The 19,809-nt window shown below is 41.0% G+C and overlaps 1 protein-coding gene across 1 annotated transcript; it reads left to right on the top strand.

Annotated features, from left to right (window-relative positions):
* Nucleotides 1-16,555: 16,555 nt before the first annotated feature.
* LOC141084983 (chemerin-like receptor 1) lies at nucleotides 16,556-17,581 on the top strand. The gene has a single exon (XM_073569910.1). The coding sequence runs from the start codon at nucleotides 16,556-16,558 to the stop codon at nucleotides 17,579-17,581; it is 1,026 nt and encodes a 341-aa protein (XP_073426011.1).
* The last annotated feature ends 2,228 nt before the right edge of the window (nucleotides 17,582-19,809 follow it).

Here is a 19,809-nt window from a genome sequence, read left to right as displayed (position 1 = left end):
TTGCACGTCTGTAAAAATGTTTTACAGCAGAGTATATTTTCACGTTTGTTGTAATGTGTTTCTCTTTGTTCCAGTCTCTTGGCGGTGTGAACACTGCCTTATTGACTTGTTCACTGTATGTGCATGGCCCATGCGTTTGTATTCTATTGGTTTCTTGCTTCTGCAAGATTTTGGGAGGACTCCACCCCTCTCATGTGGGCCATGCACATATAAAGCCGTCTCACACAGCATGTCCAAATCAGACATTGCCTCTCTGAACCCTGCTCATGTAGCTACTGTTCACATGGTCAGGTTTTAAATACATTGGATAGGACTGCTCTGATGGGTATACCTTGGGGTTGGTAGAGCGGCTTGGCATACATTTTTTGCAAAAAACGTATCAACTAAATCAGAGTTCCCCAACTCCAGTCCTCAAGGCCCACCAACAGGTCATGTTTTCAGGATTTCCCATCTATTGTACAGGTGATGCAATTATCACCTGTGCAATACCAAGGAAATCCTGAAAACATGACCTGTTGGTGGGCCTTGAGGACTGGAGTTGGGGAACTCTGAACTAAATACTCTGTTTTGCTATCATCTTTTTACTAGAACTTGCTGTTTATTGTAAAAAAAAAAAAAATTTTTACAGCAGAGTATTTTTTCACGTTTGTTGTACTGTGTTTCTCTGTGTTCACGTCTAGTCTTATGCCTGGTTTTCAATGGTCAAGAAGCTCCATGCAAGCCTCAAGTCACCAAGCACAATGCTAAGTGTCAAATGGAGTTTCCAGTGGAGTGGAATAAAGCCGAAACCACTGAGTTTTGGAGCAGTAGAAACGTATTCTGTCGCATGCGGATTACACTTCTCTCTCCAGCATCTTTGGGATGAGTCGTTACCCCCCTGACTGCATTTTGCCTGTAGGACAGTTTGATGGATGTGCTGAATAGAGTTGATCATCAACTTTATCATGCATGGATGTTAGTGGAAAGAGGCAAATGCATAAATGATAAAAGAGTTAAATGATTCTTTCATTATTTTAATGTTTGAATAATTTATCTAAAAGTTTATAAGAAACTTTACTTAAAAAAAATATAATCAAATAAATATTGCAAAATATTCCATATTTGGAGATATTGTAATAATGGCTTAATAAATAATATAAAGAACAATTATTCCATTCTTTGACAATTCTTTGTGCTTAGCCACTTGGAGGAAGCGCCTGATTGATTGGGGCAGAGCAGTTTATATACATATACCCTCACTCACTGACCAATCAGATCCTGATGGAAGAGAAAGGTAATGAAAACTATCTATTATCTATCTTTTATGTGTATATGTATCTATATCTACTATTTATCTATTATCTATCTATCCATCTATCTATCTATTATCTATTATCTATCTATCCATCTATCTATTATCTATCATTGATCTACTATCTATTATCTATCTATTTATTTATCTATTATTTATCCAACTATTATTTATTTTTCTATATATTAATCTATTATCTATCTTTCTATTTATGCATCTATTATCCATCTATCATCTATCTATTATCTATTATCCATCTATTATCTATGTATTATATATATCTATTAATTATCTATTTATCAATCTGTTATCTATCTATATCTATTATCTATCTATATCTGTTATATGTCTATAATCTATCTATTATCTATCTATGTATCTATCTATCTGTTATCAATCTATATATCTATCAATTATCTAGACGATAAAAATGGAGGCAACACACCTTTAACTGGTGTGCTGCCTCCATTTTTTATCTTCTATATAGAGGTTTGATTGTTGCCTTGGAGGCACGGCACCCAGGTATCCTTTTGCCTGTTGCTGCTTTTGCACTTTTTCTAATAATCGATTATCTATCTATTAATGTATCTGCTATCTATTATCTACTTATTATTGATCTATCCATCTATCTATCTATCTATTATCTATCTATTATGTATCTATTATGGATCTATCTATCTATTATGTATCTATTATCTATTATCTATCTATCTATCTCTCTACCTATCTATCTATCTATCTATCTATTATCTATCTATCTATCTATCTATCTATTATGTATCTATCTATCTCTCTATCTATCTCTCTATCTATCTATCTATCTATCTCTCTATCTTCTATCTATCTATCTATCATCTATCTATTATCTATCTATATCTAATATTTTATATATATATCATTTATCTATTATCTATCTATCTTTCTAATAGCTATTATCTAGCAATCTATTATTTATCTGTCTATTATCTATTATCTAACTACATACTGTCTATTATCTATCTGTATCTTATAAATCAATCATCTATCTATCCATCTATAATCTATCTATTATCTCTCTATCTATTATCTATCTATCATGTAAAAAAGAGCACAGTAGCATTCTGTGAATGCCAAGACATATAGTGTCAATCGATATAACAACTTCCAACCGCATTGTCCCTCAGCAAGATGTACTTACAAAAAAAGTGAATGTTCTTAGCGCATATATTGGTCAATTCATGTGTGCCCGTCAACCACAGCAAGGTGACACTTCTCTGATAGGTCCTTCATAGCCCTTGTCTATTATGCTATGCATGCCTCTTTGGGGCTAAAAAGCCTACAATAATGGACAAACATGTCTCTTTTGTCCATTATTGTAGGCTTTTTAGCCTGAAAGTGGCATGTACAGTAGAATAAGGAAGGGTTATGAAAAAACCCATCAGAGAAGTGTTACCTTCCTGTGGTTAATGGGCACACATGAATTGGCCAATATATGCACTAAGAACCTTCGATTTTTTGTAAGTAAATCGTGCTGAGGGACAATGCTATTGGAAATTGTTTTTTCCATTGACACTACATATATGTCTTGGCATTCACAGAGTGCTGCTGTGCTCGTTTATACATATTTTGCAGTCACTACAGCTTGCATCTATTCACACTTGGAGGTGCTGGTCAGGTTTTTTTGTTTATCTATTATTTATCTGTTATCTATCATATATCATTATCTATCTATTATTTATTATCTATCTGTTATCTATCTATTATCTATATATCTATATATGATCTATCTACCCATCTATCCATCTATCTATTATCTTTCTATCAATCATCTATTATCTATCTATCCATTGATCTATTATCTATTTATCTATTGCTCTATCATCTATCTGTCTATTATCTTTCTATCAATCTATTATCTATCTATTTATCTATCATCTATCCATTTATTATTGATCTATTATCTATATAGCTATTATCTATCTATTTTCTATAGATAACAAAAAACCTCTGAACTTTAGATACGTGGGGGCAGTAAGATGACCAAGAATTTGCCCAATATATTAAGATATGTGTATGTCATCTCACTGTAACAGCTTTTTATAAATATAAATTTCCCTACAGTGAATAGTAAAGACAAATATCTTTTAGGAATTCTCAGCATCTCTACTTTATTATCATGATGAATATTGCAATAACCTGTTGCTTTAACTCAAGTTTTCTATTCTATAAGCCAGGCATATAACCACACATCCATTAGCTCAAATAACCTGCTGTACTGTATTATTATTATCATCATTATTATTATTATTATTATTATTATTATTATTATAAAAGTGGCCACAAATTTTGCACATATATTTTAAACTTGTCCATATCTGAATTTTTTAGTGATAGCTTTTGAATGAACCCATCAAAGTGACAGCTTCCATTTTGCTAGATTGTAGAAGGCTAGGCAAATGGTTATACATTAAATAATAAATCATTTGATTTGTATCAATTTGATTGAAATGGATTGTGTGTTTTGCTACTCTGAGGTAACTACAGATCCCAAAGCCTAATATATGTAAGTAAAAAAATAGCTTAATCACCTTGTCACTCTCTTTTCTGGTTACCAGGTATCCCCACCTGGTTCTCCATTGGGTCACTCTGGCTCTGGTGTGTTCCGGTCTGCCTTCACTGTGGCCTAAAAGTTTCTGTTCTGGACATGCTTTGGGTGAAGCACTGTGTGACATTCTGGCATCACGAATTATGTCAACTAAGCAAGAAAGTGCTGAAACAAAGTGAAGGAAGACGAGAAGATACCAGAACCAGAAGGAACCAACGGAGGAATGTATGGGGAGCAGTGGCAGTGGGACGTATGAGCGACAAGATGAGTATGCTATTTTTTATTATCCTTTGGATAAGTTTTATTTCAGAGCACAAAAATACTTGTTCTATTTGAATCAAATACATTTAATGCTAACCAAGTTTCCTAACCAAACTCTACTAAACTGCCAACTTCATATTTGAAATTTCGACAAATTTGCTCATCACTAATAATTAATTTTTTCCTTTAGGTAAATACTCAGAATGGATGCTGATAATTTTACCCTAAACCTATCAAATATATCTCTGTACTACAACAACTGGTAAGTTTATATTCCTAAATCTCAATTTCTTGGTTTGCCATCCAACTCTGCAGTCACTGTTTGTGAATGCATATTCCTGAATCGTGACAGAGTGCGGCGTGCATGCCATCAAGTTTCCCTGGTGTTGCCAGTGCAAGTGAGTGCTCACATTACTGCATGCATACGACTTTTAAGTCCTAGCTTGCTAGCTTTCATGGTGGAGAGCAAATGTCAATGTCATCATAGAATCCTAGAGTTGGAAGGCACCTTCATAGCCATCGTGTCCAATCCCTTGCTCAATGCAGGATTCACTAAACCATCTCAGATGTCTGTCCAGCCTCTGTTTAAAGACTTCCCTTGAAGCAGAACTCACTACCTCTTGTGGCTACCTGTTCCACTCATTGATCACCATCACTGTCAAAAGTTTTTTTTTATGATATCTTATCTGTATCTTTTCCCTTGCAGTTTCATTCTATTGCTTCAATGAGAATAAGGATGATCCCTCTGCACTGTGAAATCCCTTCAGATATTTGGAGATAGCTATTAATTCTCCTCTTAGCCTTCTTTATTGCAGCTAAATATTCTCAGATCCTTTAACTGTTCTTTGTAGGACATAGTTTGCAGTCCATTCACCATCCTGGTAGCTCTTCTCTGAACTTGCTACAATTTTCAATGTCTTTTTTAAAATGTGATGCCCAGAACTGGACACGATATTCCAGATGAGGCCTGACCAAGGAGGAGTAGAAGGAGATAATTACTTCATGAGGTCTAAACTCTATGCTTCTCTTAGTACATCCTAGAATTATGCATGCCTCTTTGCTGCTTCATCACACTCTTAACTCATGTGCAGTCTGTGTTCTATTAGAATACCCAAGTCTTTTTTTTTGTTGCTTAGCTGTATTTCTCCCATTCTATAGATGCAATTTTCGTTTTTCTTACCCAGATGTAGAATATTGCATTTCACCTTATTAAATACCATTCTATTAGTCGCCCCCCCCCCCCATTGTTCAAGCATACAGTTGTGGCCAAAAGTATTGACACCCCTGCAATTCTGTCAGATAATACTCAGTTTCTTCCTGAAAATGATTGTAAACACAAATTCTTTGGTATTATTATCTTCATTTAATTTGTCTTAAATGAAAAAACACAAAAAGAATTGTCCTAAAGCCAAATTGGATATAATTCCACACCTAACATAAAAAAGAGGATGGACAAAAGTATTGGCACTGTTCGAAAAATCATGTGATGCTTCTCTAATTTGTGTAATTAACAGCACCTGTTACTTACCTGTGGCACCTAACAGGTGTTGGCAATAACTAAATCACACTTGCAGCCAGTTGACATGGATTAAAGTTGACTCAACCTGTGTCCTGTGTCCTTGTGTGTACCACATTGAGCATGGAGAAAAGAAAGAAGACCAAAGAACTGTCTGAGGACTTGAGAAACCAAATTGTGAGGAAGCATGAGCAATCTCAAGGCTACAAGTCCATCTCCAAAGACCAGAATGTTCCTGTGTCTACCGTGCGCAGTGTCATCAAGAAGTTTAAAGCCCATGGCACTGTGGCTAACCTCCCAAGATGTGGACGGAAAAGAAAAATTGACAAGAGATTTCAACGCAAGATTGTGCAGATGTTGGATAAAGGACCTCGACTAACATCCAAACAAGTTCAAGCTGCCCTGCAGTCCGAGCGTACAACAGTGTCAACCCATACTATCAGTCGGCATCTGAATGAAAAGGGACTGTATGGTAGGAGACCCAGGAAGACGCCACTTCTTACCCCGAGACATAAAAAAGCCATGCTGGAGTTTGCCAAAACTTACCTGAAAAAGCCTAAAACGTTTTGGAAGAATGTTCTCTGGTCAGATGAGACAAAAGTAGAGCTTTTTGGGCAAAGGCATTAACATAGAGTTTACAGGAGAAAAAAGAGGCATTCAAAGAAAAGAACACGGTCCCTACAGTCAAACATGGCGGAGGTTCCCTGACATTTTGGGGTTGCTTTGCTGCCTCTGGCACTGGACTGCTTGACTGTGTGCATGGCATTATGAAGTCTGAAGACTACCAAAAAATTTTGCAGCATATTGTAGGGCCCAGTGTGAGAAAGCTGGGTCTCCCTCAGAGGTCATGGGTCTTCCAGCAGGACAATGACCCAAAACACACTTCAAAAAGCACTAGAAAATGGTTTGAGAGAAAGCACTGGAGACTTCTAAGGTGGCCAGCAATGAGTCCAGACCTGAATCCCATAGAACACCTGTGGAGAGATCTAAAAATGGCAGTTTGGGGAAGGCACCCTTCAAATATCAGGGACCTGGAGCAGTTTGCCAAAGAAGAATGGTCTAAAATTCCAGCAGAGCATTGTAAGAAACTCATTGATGGTTACTGGAAGCGGTTGGCCGCAGTTATTTTGGCTAAAGGTTGTGCAACCAAGTATTAGGCTGAGGGTGCCAATACTTTTGTCTGGCCCATTTTTGGAGTTTCGTGTGAAATGATCAATGTTTTGCTTTTTGCTTCATTCTCTTTTGTGTTTTTTCATTTAAGACAAATTAAATGAAGATAATAATACCAAAGAATTTGTGTTTGCAATCATTTTCTGGAAGAAACTAATCTGACAGAATTGCAGGGGTGTCAATACTTTTGGCCACAACTGTATCTAGATCCTTCTGAGTCCTTTATATTTCTTTTTTAGTGTTAGCTATCCCTCTTTGCTTTGCATTGTCTGCAAATTTGATTAGTTTACCTTCAATTCCCTTATCTAGGTCATTCATAAAAATGTTGAACAACACTGGGGCCAGAACTGAGCCTTAGGTACCCCACTTAAAACATTCTTCCTATTGGATGTGCAACCATTCATTACCACTCTTTGAGTGCGATCACTGAATCCACCTAACCGTAGCCTCGCCAATCCCATACTTTTTTCAATAAGGAAAGAATGAGATACTTTATCAAATGGTTTGCTGAAGTCAATATATACTACAGGATATAGTACATGCCACAAACTATGACAGCAATGTACACCGGTCCCTGACTAGAGTAAATTTAATTTTATAATGGTGCACTGCAGCTCAATGACGTGCCAAATTCAGGTCATTCTTCTTTAAATTTGGTGCATATTAAGCCAGAGAACAAGTCATCATAAGTGGCATGCACTACCTATGTAGATGTTTCATTGAAGCTTTTAAGCCAAAAAAACTGAAGAACAACACATTGAAAAGTCACAGAAATTTTGAGCAAAGTGAACTCTTGTGACATTATTGTGACTTTGGTGATTTTCACACTAGTTTTAAGTAACACCGATAAAACTTTCCGAGATGGGAAGGTGTGGGGGCACCACAGGGTATGACAGTGCATGGCTATGCCTACCCAACAAATTCATTAAATGACAGTATTTCTTATGCCACAAATGTTTTTGCAGTCCCTTACTGGAGTAGCATTTCTAACGAGGTGCACACAGGCACATGTCAATGAGAGAACGCACCAAATTCATAAAGTGATGTCATCTCTTAACGATATCTGCATGTTTTCCAGTAAGGCCTTCAATATGTTAGCAGTGCACCATGCCGGCTTCCCGGCCTGTCAGTTCACTCACCCGCGCTGCAGTTGCTTCCGCTCCCCCTTTTGCTCTGCATGCTCCCAGCAGCACTTCCAGCCAGGGCCTCTGGCCAAGTTCTAAGGGCACGCGTGTGCATGTTCCCGTCCTCTTAAAGGGCCAGCGCGTGTACTTGCCATTTCCTCCCCAGCCAATGGTTTTGAGGCATTATGTATATATTGCTTCCTCTACACTGGGGAGGTGCCTGAGTAACCTTCTGTTTCTGTCTATGTTGTATAAGCTTATATACAAGTACAAATCCTGCCTGCTTTACTCTAAGTACAAATCCTGGAGCAGTACTCTAAGTACAAATTCTGTCTGCGGAACTCTAAGTGCAAATCCCACTTGCTGCACTTTGAAGCAAAATCCTGCTTGGTGCACTCTGAAGCAAATCCTGCTTGCTGCACTCTGAAGCAAATCTTGCTAGCTGCACTCTGTCACAAATTCTGTCTCTGATACCAACTTTGTATGCGGCACTCTGATACAAGCTCTGCCAGCTGCTTCATCCAGTCTGTTCTTCGGGTTCAGCTGCTGCATGACCATTGACCTGCCCTGGAGTGGTACCTGGCGGTCATTGGGAGCCAAGTCTAACCTCACCATCAGAGGCTCTAGTGAATAGTCAGGTGCTTAGTCACGTCCCTCCAGGCTCTCCGAGGCACAGTTGTTCCGCAAACCACGTTCGTGACACAATAAGACTGGCATAAACAATACAATTCCTAATAAATCGGCCCCTATGCTTTTATGTGTGGTTGTCTAATGGCAGGCAGGGTGGTGATTGCCCTAGGAAACAGTTTATGAGGGTGCAAAATTTCACACACACCCACATTCCTTTCCCATCCCATGCCACCCACATTGCAAAAGTGCAATGAATGCCCAACCTGAAGCTACATATCAGGCTCAGTATAAAAAATAGTGTAAAGACATTTTGGCAAATACATAGTTTCCCACACTTACAGAATACAATCTAAAGATATCTGCTTTGTGGAATATCTTTTCTGGCAATGCAAAAGAGACTAGACATTACAGTGCAAAACATAGAATAAAAATAATGCATTGATACCTTGCCACAAGTAAAAAAAAGTAGTAGTAGTAATTCATTTAAAAAATTTAGGGTACTTTGTTAGTGTTTTTTTTCCTATGAAAAAAAGTTCATTTTAATCAATAGATCTTGGAGTAATAATAAATTGCACAATTGGATGTGCTTAAAAATAATGTTTCTGTGCTGAGATAATCTTATAAATGTGCTCCTACTGGTTGTGTCTGACCATGCAGGGACATGGTCTTATTATACCACAGCTCCTGGGCAGGGGAGGAAGAAAGTATACAAATAAAACAGCAGAGGATCACAGCTAATTCTTTTTGTGAGATAAAGCATTCTCTGCCTGTTTTTAAACAATATTTTACCTCAAAGAATTATTTTTGATCCTGTACTGTAATGTCGGTGTAGTCTTTTGCTTCCTCCCCTGCCCAGGAGCTGTGGTATGAGAGGTTTTTTCTTGCATACACCTCGTCTTAGCACTGTCCCCTGCCTTCGACACAGTCAGCAACTCCCTCCTAATACAGATCCTCTCTTCCCTTGGCATCAAAGACCCTGTCCTCTCCTGACTCTCCTCATCCCTCATTAAACGTACATTTAGCACCTTCCTTTCTTATAAACCTTTCTCATCCCGCAATCTCTCTGATGGTATCCTTCAAGGCTCTGTCCTGGGACCCTTAAGCCCCCATCACACACAGCTAGATCACTAGCGAGATCGCTGCTGAGTCACAAGTTTTGTGACGCAACAGCGATCTCACCAGCGATATCGCTATGTGTGACAGGTATCAGCAATCGGTCCCCCGCCAGGTATCACTGATTGTGCTCAAAAGCCCTGGACTTTTCTTTGATCGTTGGTCTCCCGCTGATCAGCACGCATCGCTGCGTGTGACAGGCGGGAGACCAGCGATCAGCGAGCTCCCAGCCTGTATCCAAGGTAAACAGCGGGTTTCTAAGCGCCGCGCGGCACTTAGAAACCTGCAGTATACCTTAGATACCAGCGCGCTGGTGCAGGGAGCTGGTAACCAAGGTAAACAGCGGGTTTCTAAGTGCCGCACTTAGAAACCCGCTGTTTTCTTTGGATACGAGCTCCCTGCACCAGCGCGCTGGTGTCTAAGGTACACAGCGACGCGCTGGTGCTGATCGCTGATTACATCTGCCTGTTTGACAGCTCACCAGCGATCATGTACAGACACAACAGTTCATATCATTGTCGGGATCGCTGATGAGTCGCTTTGTGTGACGGGCCCCTTACTCTTCTCCATCTATACCTTTGGCCACGGACAACTCGTTAAGTCGCATGGCTTCCATAATCATCCATATTCATAATCATAATCATCCAGATCACACTGTAATCTACCTTTCAGGCCCAGATGTCACCTCTCTTCTCTCCAGAATCCCAGAGAGGTAATATCCTCCTTCTTATCATGATGCTTCCTTATACTTAATGTAGATAAAACCACACTAACTTTACTCTCATACCAGACCTATCTATCACTATAAATGACTTCACTTTCCCTGTACCAGAAGTACGCTGTCTCAAAGTAATGCACCAGCGATCCCGACAACGATATGGATCGCTGGTGCATCGCTAAGAGGTCACTAGTAAGCTGCCACACAGGCAGATCTCACCAGCGACATCGCAGGGGTCGGGGGTCGCTACTTACCTGTCAGACGCTGCGATCCTGATGTCCTCCCGCCCGCGTCCACGCGTCGCTTGTCGGCGCCACAGGAAGCCCAGCAGGAAGCGCCCGACAAGAAATGATCCAGGACCTTCTCGCGCGATCAACGATAACCAGCGGGGGAGCCGGTCGCAAGTAAGTATCACATGTAGCGATATCGCTAGCGAAATCGCTGCTACGTCACAAAATCGGTGACTTTACAGCGATATTGCTAGCGACATCGCTATGTGTAACGGGGGCTTAACCCTTGACTCTGCCCTATCAAACCACATATCTAAGCCCTCAACACCTTCTGCTGCCTCAATCTCAAAAATATTTCCAGAATTAATCCCATCCTAAGCCCTTAAACCCTTCATGACATCTGATGTACTATCCCGTCCACGGGACCCGGGCCCCTATGCCCATGGACGGGATAGTATGTCATAGCAATCAGAGGTGCTCACGGGGGAGCGCTGCTAATCGCGGATGGGTGTCAGCTCATTATCATAGCTGACACCCGGTACTATGTGTCAGGGGCAGTCACGGACCGCCCCCGACACGTTAACCCCTGGCACACTGCGATCAAACACGATCGCAGTGTACCGGGGGTTTAGGGAAGCATTGGCAGGGAGGGGGCTCCCTCCGTGCTTCCCTGAGACCCCCGCAGCAGCGCGATGTGCAGCGCTGTTGCGGGGGCTTCCTTCCCTGCAGGTCCCCGGATCCAATATGGTGGCGCAGAGCGCAGGCATGAGGAAGCCTGCTGCAATGCCTGTGTCAGATCGCTGATCTGTCACAGCTTTGTGATGTGTCAGATCAGCGATCTGACACATGACAGTGATGTCCCCCCCTGGGACAAAGTAATAAATTAAAAAAAAAAAGTGTTAAAATAATTTATAAAAAAATCGCTAAATAAATTAAAAAAAAAATCCCTAATAAATTAATTTTTTGGAAATAAAAAAAAACAATCAATAAAAGTACACATATTTAGCATTGCTGTGTCCGTAAAGACCCACCCTATAAAACTGTCCCATTAGTCAACCCCTTTAACAAACCCCTTAAAAAATAAAAAAACAAAGCAAAAAATAATGCTTTGTTATCATACCGCAGAACAAAAAGTGCAATAACGCGCGATCAAAAAGACGGATATAAATAACCATGGTACCACTGAAAACGTCATCTTGTCCCGCAAAAAACAAGCTGTCATACATTATCATCAGTGAAAAACAAAAAAGTTATAGCACGCAGAATAAAGCGATGCAAAAATAATTATTTTTTATATAAAATTGTTTTCATTGCATAAAAGTGTCAAAGCATAAAAAAACATAAATAAGGTATCACTGTAATCGTACTGACCCGAAGAATAAAACCGCTTTATCAATTTTATTGCACGTGGAACAGTGTAAACGCACCCCCCAAAAGAAATTCATGAAATGCTGGTTTTTGTTCATTCTACGTCCCAAAAATCGTAATAAAAAGCGATCAAAAAATGTCACGTGCCCGAAAATGGTACTAATAAAAATGTCAACTTGTTCCGCAAAAAATAAGACTTCACATGACTTAGTGCGTCAAAATATGGAAAAATTATAGCTCTCAAAATGTGGTGATGCAAAAACTATTTTTACAATAAAAAGTGTCTTTTAGCGTATGACAGCTTCCAAACATAAAAACCTGCTAAAAATAGTAAATCAAACCCCCGTTATCACCCCCTTAGTTAGGGAAAAATAATAGAATTAAAAAAAAAATGTATTTATTTCCATTTTCCCATTAGGGTTAGGGTTAGCGTTAGGGCTAGGGTTAGAGTTAGAATTGGGGGGTTTCCACTGTTTGCTGGTGCTCTCCAAATGCAACATGGCGTCTGAACTCAATTCCAGCCAATTCTGAGTTGAAGAGTCAAATGCTGCTCCTTCCCTTCCAAGCTCTGCCATGTGCCCAAACAGTGTTTTACCCCCACATATGGGGTATCAGCCTACTCAGGACAAATTGCAAAACAACTTTTGGGGTCCAATTTCTCCTGTTACCCTTGGGAAAATAAAAAAATTGGAGACTAAAAGATCATGTTTGTGGAAAAAATATGATTTTTTTATTTTCACGCCCGGGCATTATAAACGTCTGTGAAGTCTTTGGGGGTTCAAAATGCTCACCACACATCTAGATAAGTTCCTTTGGGGGTCTAGTTTCCAAAATGGTGTCATTTGTGAGGGGTTCCCACTGTTTAGGCACATCAGGGGCTTTCCAAACACGGCATGGCGTCCAATCCCAATTCTAGCCAAAAAAGTCAAATGGCGCTGCTTCCGTTCTGAGCTCTGCCATGCGCCCAAATAGTGGTTTATCCCCACATGTGGGGTATCAGCGTACTCAGGAAAAATTGCACAATAACTTGTGGGATCCTGTTACCCTTGAGAAAATAAAAATTGGGGGTGAAAAGATCATTTTTGTGGAAAAAATGTGATTTTTTAATTTTACGGCTGTACATTATAAACCTCTGTGAAGCCCTGGGAGGTTCAAAGTTCTCACCACAAATCTAGATAAGTTCCTTGGGGGTCTAGTTTCCAAAATGGGTGTCATTTGTGGGGGGTTTGCAATGTTTTGGCACATCAGGGGCTTTCCAAATGCGACATGGCATCCAATCTCAATTCCAGACAAAAAAAGTCAAATGGTGCTGCTTCCCTTCCGAGCTCTGCCATGCGCCCAAATAGTCATTTACACCCACATATGGGGATTCAGCATACTCAGAACAAATTGCACAATAACTTTCAGGGTCCTGTTACCCTTGGGAAATTAAAAATTGGGGGTGAAAAGATCATTTTTGTGGAAATAATATGATTTTTTAATTATACAGCTGAACGTTATAAACTTCTGTGAAGCCCTTGTGGGTTCAAAGTTCTCACTACATATCTAGATAAGTTCCTTGGGGCTTCTAGTTTCCAAAATGGGGTCACTTGTAGGGGATTTCCACTGTTTAGGCACATCAGGGGCTCTCCAAATGTGACATGGCGTCTGATCTGAATTCCAGACAATTTTGCATTGAAAAAGTCAAACGGCATTCCTTCGCTTCTGAGCTCTGCCATGCCCCGAAACAGTGGTTCCCCCCCACATATCAGGTATCAGCATACTCAGGACAAATTGCACAATAACTTTTGCAGTGAAATTTCTCCTGTTACCCTTGGTAAAATAAAAAAAATTGGACCTGAAGTAATTTTTTTGTGAAAAAAAGTTAAATGTTAATTTTTTTAAACATTCAAAAAATTCCTGTGAAGCACCTGAAGGGTTAATAAACTTCTTGAATGTGGTTTTGAGCACCTTGAGGGGTGCAGATTTTAGAATGGTGTCACTTTTGGGTATTTTCTATCATATAGACCCCTCAAAGTGACTTCAAATGTGATGTGGTCCGTAAAAATAAAATGGTGTTGCAAAAATGAGAAATCGCTGGTCAACTTTTAACCCTTATAGCTTCCTAACAAAAAAAATTTGGTTCCAAACTTGTGCTGATGTAAAGTAAGCATATGTGAAATGTTATTTATTAAGTTTTTTGTGTGCCATATCTCTGATTTAAGGGCATAAAAATTCAGAGCTGGAAAATTGCAAAATTTTCAACATGTTTGCCAAATTTCCACTTTTTTCCACAAATAAACACAAGTTATATTAATGAAATTTTACCACTAACATGAAGTACAATATGTCACGAGAAAACAATGTCAGAATCACTGGCATCCATAGAAGAGTTTCAGAGTTATTACCTCATAAAGGGACAATGGTCAGAATTGTAAAAATTGGCCCGGTCATGAACGTGCAAACCACACTTGTGGGTAAAGGGGTTAACCTCCTCCTCTACCTCCTCAACTACTGCAATAACATACTCTGTGGCCTCCCATCTCACATTCCTACACCTCTCTAGTCCATCCTTCACTCTGCTGCCTGATTATTCCACCTCTCACCTCACTTCTGCTCAGCCTCTCTGTTCTGCAATTATATTCATTGGCACCCAATTTTCCAACAAATACAGTTTAAATTACTAACACTGACCTCCACGTAGCTCCAAATTAATCTTCCTGTAAGGTTCACAGTCTGTTGCCATATCTGCTGTTGTTTTCTGTTATTGAAACCTATTTTTTTTTCCGTTGGCCACTTTGCTTTCTGTCCTTCTGCAGCCACCTTGCCCTAAGTCAGTATAGAGTTTCTAGCTTCTATCTTTCCACTCTTTTCTCTGTCTCTTGCCTTTTTAGGCAGCCTCAGCTGTTCAATCAGTGCTTCTGAATCATTTCTCCAGTTAGCCTGTGACCTGGCTCCTGGAAGTCTTGGACATAGTATTCCAGCCATTTCCTACTGTGGATCTTTGGGACACTTGTGGACACTGGAATCCTGCTGCTTGCCAATCAACATTTGCAAAGGAAGTAACAGAGAGAGACTCTGAACCTGTTTCTGTGATTTATGCTGAACTTAAAATTTACTCTGGCCATCTGTATTGCCTGCTGTGTCTCTTGCCTTTGTACCTCCAATTGTGTAAAACTTTTTCCCTGTGGCATACTTGTATGAAGTAATACAAGGACTTCATAAAGGGAATCTGTCACCCCATTTTTCGCCAATCAGCTGCCGGCACAGCCGTCAGGGGCTTATCTACATCATTCTGTAATGCTGTAGATAAGCCCTCAAAGTAACCTTAAAGATAAGAAAAATGAGTTATTTTATACTCACCCAGGGGAGGTCCGGGTCCGGTTTTGGTCCGATGGGTGTCGCGGTCCGGTCCGGCGCCTCCCATCTTCCAACAGTGAAGTCTTCTTTGCTGCCTGTCGTGGCTCCTGCACAGGCGCACTGCTCTACCCTGTTGAGGGCAGAGCAGAATACTGCAGTGCGCAGGCGCCGGACCTCTCCCGGCGCCTGTGCACTGCAGGACTCTGCTCTGCCCTCAATAGGGCAGAGCAGTGCGCCTGTGCTGGAACCACGACGGGAAGCAAATAAGAGGATGGTATGGAGATGGGAGGCACCGGACGGCGACACCCATCGGACCGGACCGCCCCTGGGTGAGTATAATCTAACTCATTTTTCTTATCTTTCAAGTTACATCGGGGGGCTTATCTACAGCATTACAGAATGCTGCAGATAAGCCCCTGATGGCGGTGCCAGCAGCTGATAGGCAAAAAATGGGTGACAGATTTCCTTTAACCAAACCTGGGTTTCCTGTGTTTTCCTTGTACCCAAGCATAAGACCCTAAATAGACTGTATACAAGACATTACACTTCCGATACTTTCCCACATGTAATCTCTTGTTCTCTCAGAACCTCCTTTTCTCATCCAGTGTTATACATTCCTTACCCAATTGCCTTCAACACTTGCCTTGAGCATCATACGTCCTCTGGAATTCCATGTAGCAACACGTCAAAATGTTTCCGATATTCAGAAACCTTAAAACAGACCTTGAAAACACATCTCTTCAAGAATCTTACAGCCTGCAATGCCCCACTGTCACTTCACCACTTCTGGAGCTGTTGTAGCCCCCCAGTCTGTTGTCTCCTTCCCCAGTGACCTGTAGACAGTAAACCCACAAGGGCAAGATCCCCTCCCTGTCTCTACCAGTATATCACTATAAGGCTGTTCAAAGTAAATTTATATTTGTATTTTATATGCTAATCATTTTCATTTGTACAGCACCATGGAGTCAATGAGACTCTAAAAATAAATAATAATAATACTTTTGTCTCATTCACAGTCTTACAATTTTAGATCATTTTAATTAAAAGAAATGCTTTTTTTGAATTAGAGTGCTGTCTGCTTTTGTTTTGGTCTTTTAAGTGTTCTTAGAGTCATAGACCAAGGGCCTGCCACCAGTTTTTCCATGGAGCTGCTAGTTTTCTGTGCTACAATAAAATGTAAACATTTAACAAATTGTTATTATAAATTCATCATGAGCCCCACATTTACTCTATCATGTCTTCTCAGGACATCTTACGAAAACAAGACAAAGGACACCGTTGATGAAATGAGAAATTATATTATTAATATTTTACAGAAGATGTCAATTACATTATACAGCATTGTATTTACTCTCGGGATCATTGGTAATGGATTAGTCATCTGGGTTGCCGGATTCAGGATGAAGAAAATAATCAGTGCTGTGTGGTTCCTCCACCTGGCCATCGCGGACTTCCTGTGCTGTGCATCTTTACCTCTGAGAATTGCTGAGTGGTCAATAAATTTCTCACACTACATAGGTTTTTCATATTGCACAGTGAATATTTTTCTGTTCAATATAAACATGACCGCCAGTGTTCTTCTCCTGACGGCCATGAGTGTTGACCGCTGGGTATCGATCATGTGGCCATTATGGGCAAAAAATTACAGAACATGTAAAGTTGTGAGAATCATTGCAGCGATCATCTGGGTGTTGAGCACACTTTTTTCTGGTTTACTGTATTACTTATATATATACCATTTAGATGAAGTCAGTGACTGGTGTCTAAAATTTGATTATCCAAATCCTGATGTTCTTAAGAGAAGACAGACAGTTCGGCTGACCAGATTGTTTACCATGTGTGTTATCCCTTTTCTCATTATCGTCACCAGTTATGTCACGATTTTCTTTAAACTTAGAAAAAGTAAGAGATTCCAGAGATCGCAGAGATCCTTCAAGATAACCACCGCTGTTATATCGTGTTTCTTCATCTGCTGGTTTCCATATTACATCTGGCCATTAACTCCCTGGTATTATGGACCTGGCATTCTATTATATATAGTAGACATTATTGTTATCGTCCTGGCTTGCCTGAACAGTTGCATCAATCCAATTATTTATGTTTTTATGGGACAGGATTTCCAACAAAGTTTCTTCAGATCCATCCCCTCCAGGCTACAAAGAGCCTTAGGTGACCATCATAATTACCTGTCCAGTGCACGAGAAGATACTAGAAATACTCGCATCATAGTTGGTTAACATAAATACTCCTTTTTTGCCTTTTCTTTTTCTTCATAATTTCTAAGTATATGCGCACACAATGTCTTTGAAACTCAGGCAAGTTTTCCACGATGTTTTTCAAGCAGAAGATTTTACAAAAAAAATGCCACAGTTCCTTTTTTTTCTCCTGAAACGTCTTTTGTGGCACAGTCTTGTATGATTTTCTAGTGATATCACTGCTAGCGTTTTTTTACTTATGCGTTTTAAATACTGAACAGCTTTTATGTGAAAACCATCTTAAGAATGGTCAGTAAACTTATTTTGCATCTCTGGAAACTTGAAACAGATGAAAGAAGTTCAAAAGCCTTAAAGGGAATCTGTCACCTATTTTTTTTTAGTATCAGATGCCGGCACCGCCATCAGGGGCTTATCTACAGCATTTTGCAATGCTGTAGATAAGCCCCCGATGTAACCTGAAAAATAAGGAAAATGAGTTATATTATACTCACCCAGGGGCGGTCTGGGTCCGGTTTTGGTCCGATGGATGTCGCGGTCTCGTCCAGCACCTCCCATCTTCTAATGGTGATGTCCTCTTCTTTGCTTCCCATCGCGGCTCCTGCGCAAGTGCATTGCTCTGCCCTGTTGAGGGTAGAGCAGAGTACTGCAGTGTGCAGGCGCCGGGAAAGGTCAGAGAGGTGTGGCGCCTGCGCACGGAGCCATGGCGGGAAGCAAAGGAGATTACGTCACTGTTAGAAGATGGGAGGCACCGGACCGGACCGAGACACCCATCGGAGCAAAACCGGACCCGGACCACCCCTGGGTGAGTATAAAAAACTCATTTTTCTTATCTTTCAGGTTACATCGGGGGCTTATCTACAGCATTACAGAATGCTATAGATAAGCCCCTGATGACGGTGCCGGCAGCTAATAGGGCTAAAAATAGGTGACAGATTACCTTTAACATATGAACAGCAAAATGTTTTCACATTGCTATATACAGTATGTTCATTCTTTTTAAAGTGAACCGATTTGCAGGATTTTGCTAAGTAAACTACAGATATTATCATGTTGCTGCTGTTAAACTGATTAAAATGACATCAGGGTTGAAGAAATCTGTCTTGTGTTTCTTGTGTACTCAGTGGTAGAAGTTTTCAGTTAATGATATGCTTTGTGAGAAACCAAGGAATGAGCTGCCCACTGGCCACCCCGAAGCACAAACATGTTCTTCATCATAGAGACAGACTGTACTTCGGCGTGGCCTGTGAGCAGGTTTTTCCTTGGATTCTCTGTCTTAGAGCAGGAAGATTAGACTCTGCCTACAGCTCTACCCCGAAGCATGGGCATATCATTACCCGACTGTATACACAAGAACCACAAGACTGATTTCTTCACCCCAGATATAATTTTAATCAGTTAAACACTGCCATTCTGACAATGTGTCACGCCGCCTGCTGCCGCGCCATCCGCTCCCACTGCTCCTGCTCCCGAGTCCCAGCACACTCACCTCTCCCGGCACGCTCCCGAGGTGGGCTCACGTCACCCTGCTCCTTCACTTCCGCTCCTGTGACCGGCCCTCAGTGCTCGTCAGTTGCGCCTGCGCACTGCGCACCAGTGACGCTGCCACACACCTTCCCTGCTGGTGCTGCAGTCGCTCCACCCCCTGTCTCGGTGAACCTGGCGGACCCTGACCCGGAAGTCCTGCCAGCTACCCTATATCAGATAGCCTCGCCTCCTGCCCGGTGCCTGACTATCATTTGCGTTTGCACCTCTGATTCAGGTCCACGCTTCCCTGCGTCCTCCCAGCCTTGCACTCTGTCCTGCGCCCTGTGCTTCTGTACCTCCTTGTAACCTCCCTGTGTTCCTTCCTACTGCAAGTCCATTCAAGCCTTCTCCTGCTGTACCTGCTGCTACCAGCCTTGTCCGTTCCTGTCCCCAAGCCTTCCCTGCTGTACCTGCCGCTGCCCCCTGTGGTCTTCGGTTGTCTTTCTCCTGCCATCTGTCCCCGGGTATCAGCTTCCACGGCAATATTCTCCCCTGGGCTTGCCCCAGATGCTCCCTGTATAGGGGGTGGCCCACTTGGCCAGCTCACCCAGGGGAGGTTCGTCGTCGCGGTTCTGCGGGTTCACTTCTGGTTCCCCTCAGCCCTACACAATGTCTGTAGTTTACTTTGCAAAATTCTGCTGACAGATTCGCTTTAACACTGATTTAGCACTTTTTTAGGTAGGTTTTGGAGATTACTTTTTTAAAGAAGCTCAAGCGAAACGGAG

The sequence above is a fragment of the Dendrobates tinctorius genome, unplaced genomic scaffold (genome assembly GCF_039654945.1).
Source record: "Dendrobates tinctorius isolate UK_male_01 unplaced genomic scaffold, ASM3965494v1 ptg000028l, whole genome shotgun sequence".
NCBI classification, from domain to species: Eukaryota; Metazoa; Chordata; class Amphibia; order Anura; family Dendrobatidae; genus Dendrobates; species Dendrobates tinctorius.
The sequence above is the reverse complement of the archived record's forward strand: the minus strand, read 5'-3'. Positions and strand labels throughout refer to the sequence as shown.

What these genes read in the sequence shown, in the direction of transcription:
- LOC141084983 (XM_073569910.1), top strand. Translation starts at nt 16,556, where the DNA reads ATGAGCCCCACATTTACTCTATCATGTCTTCTCAGGACATCTTACGAA.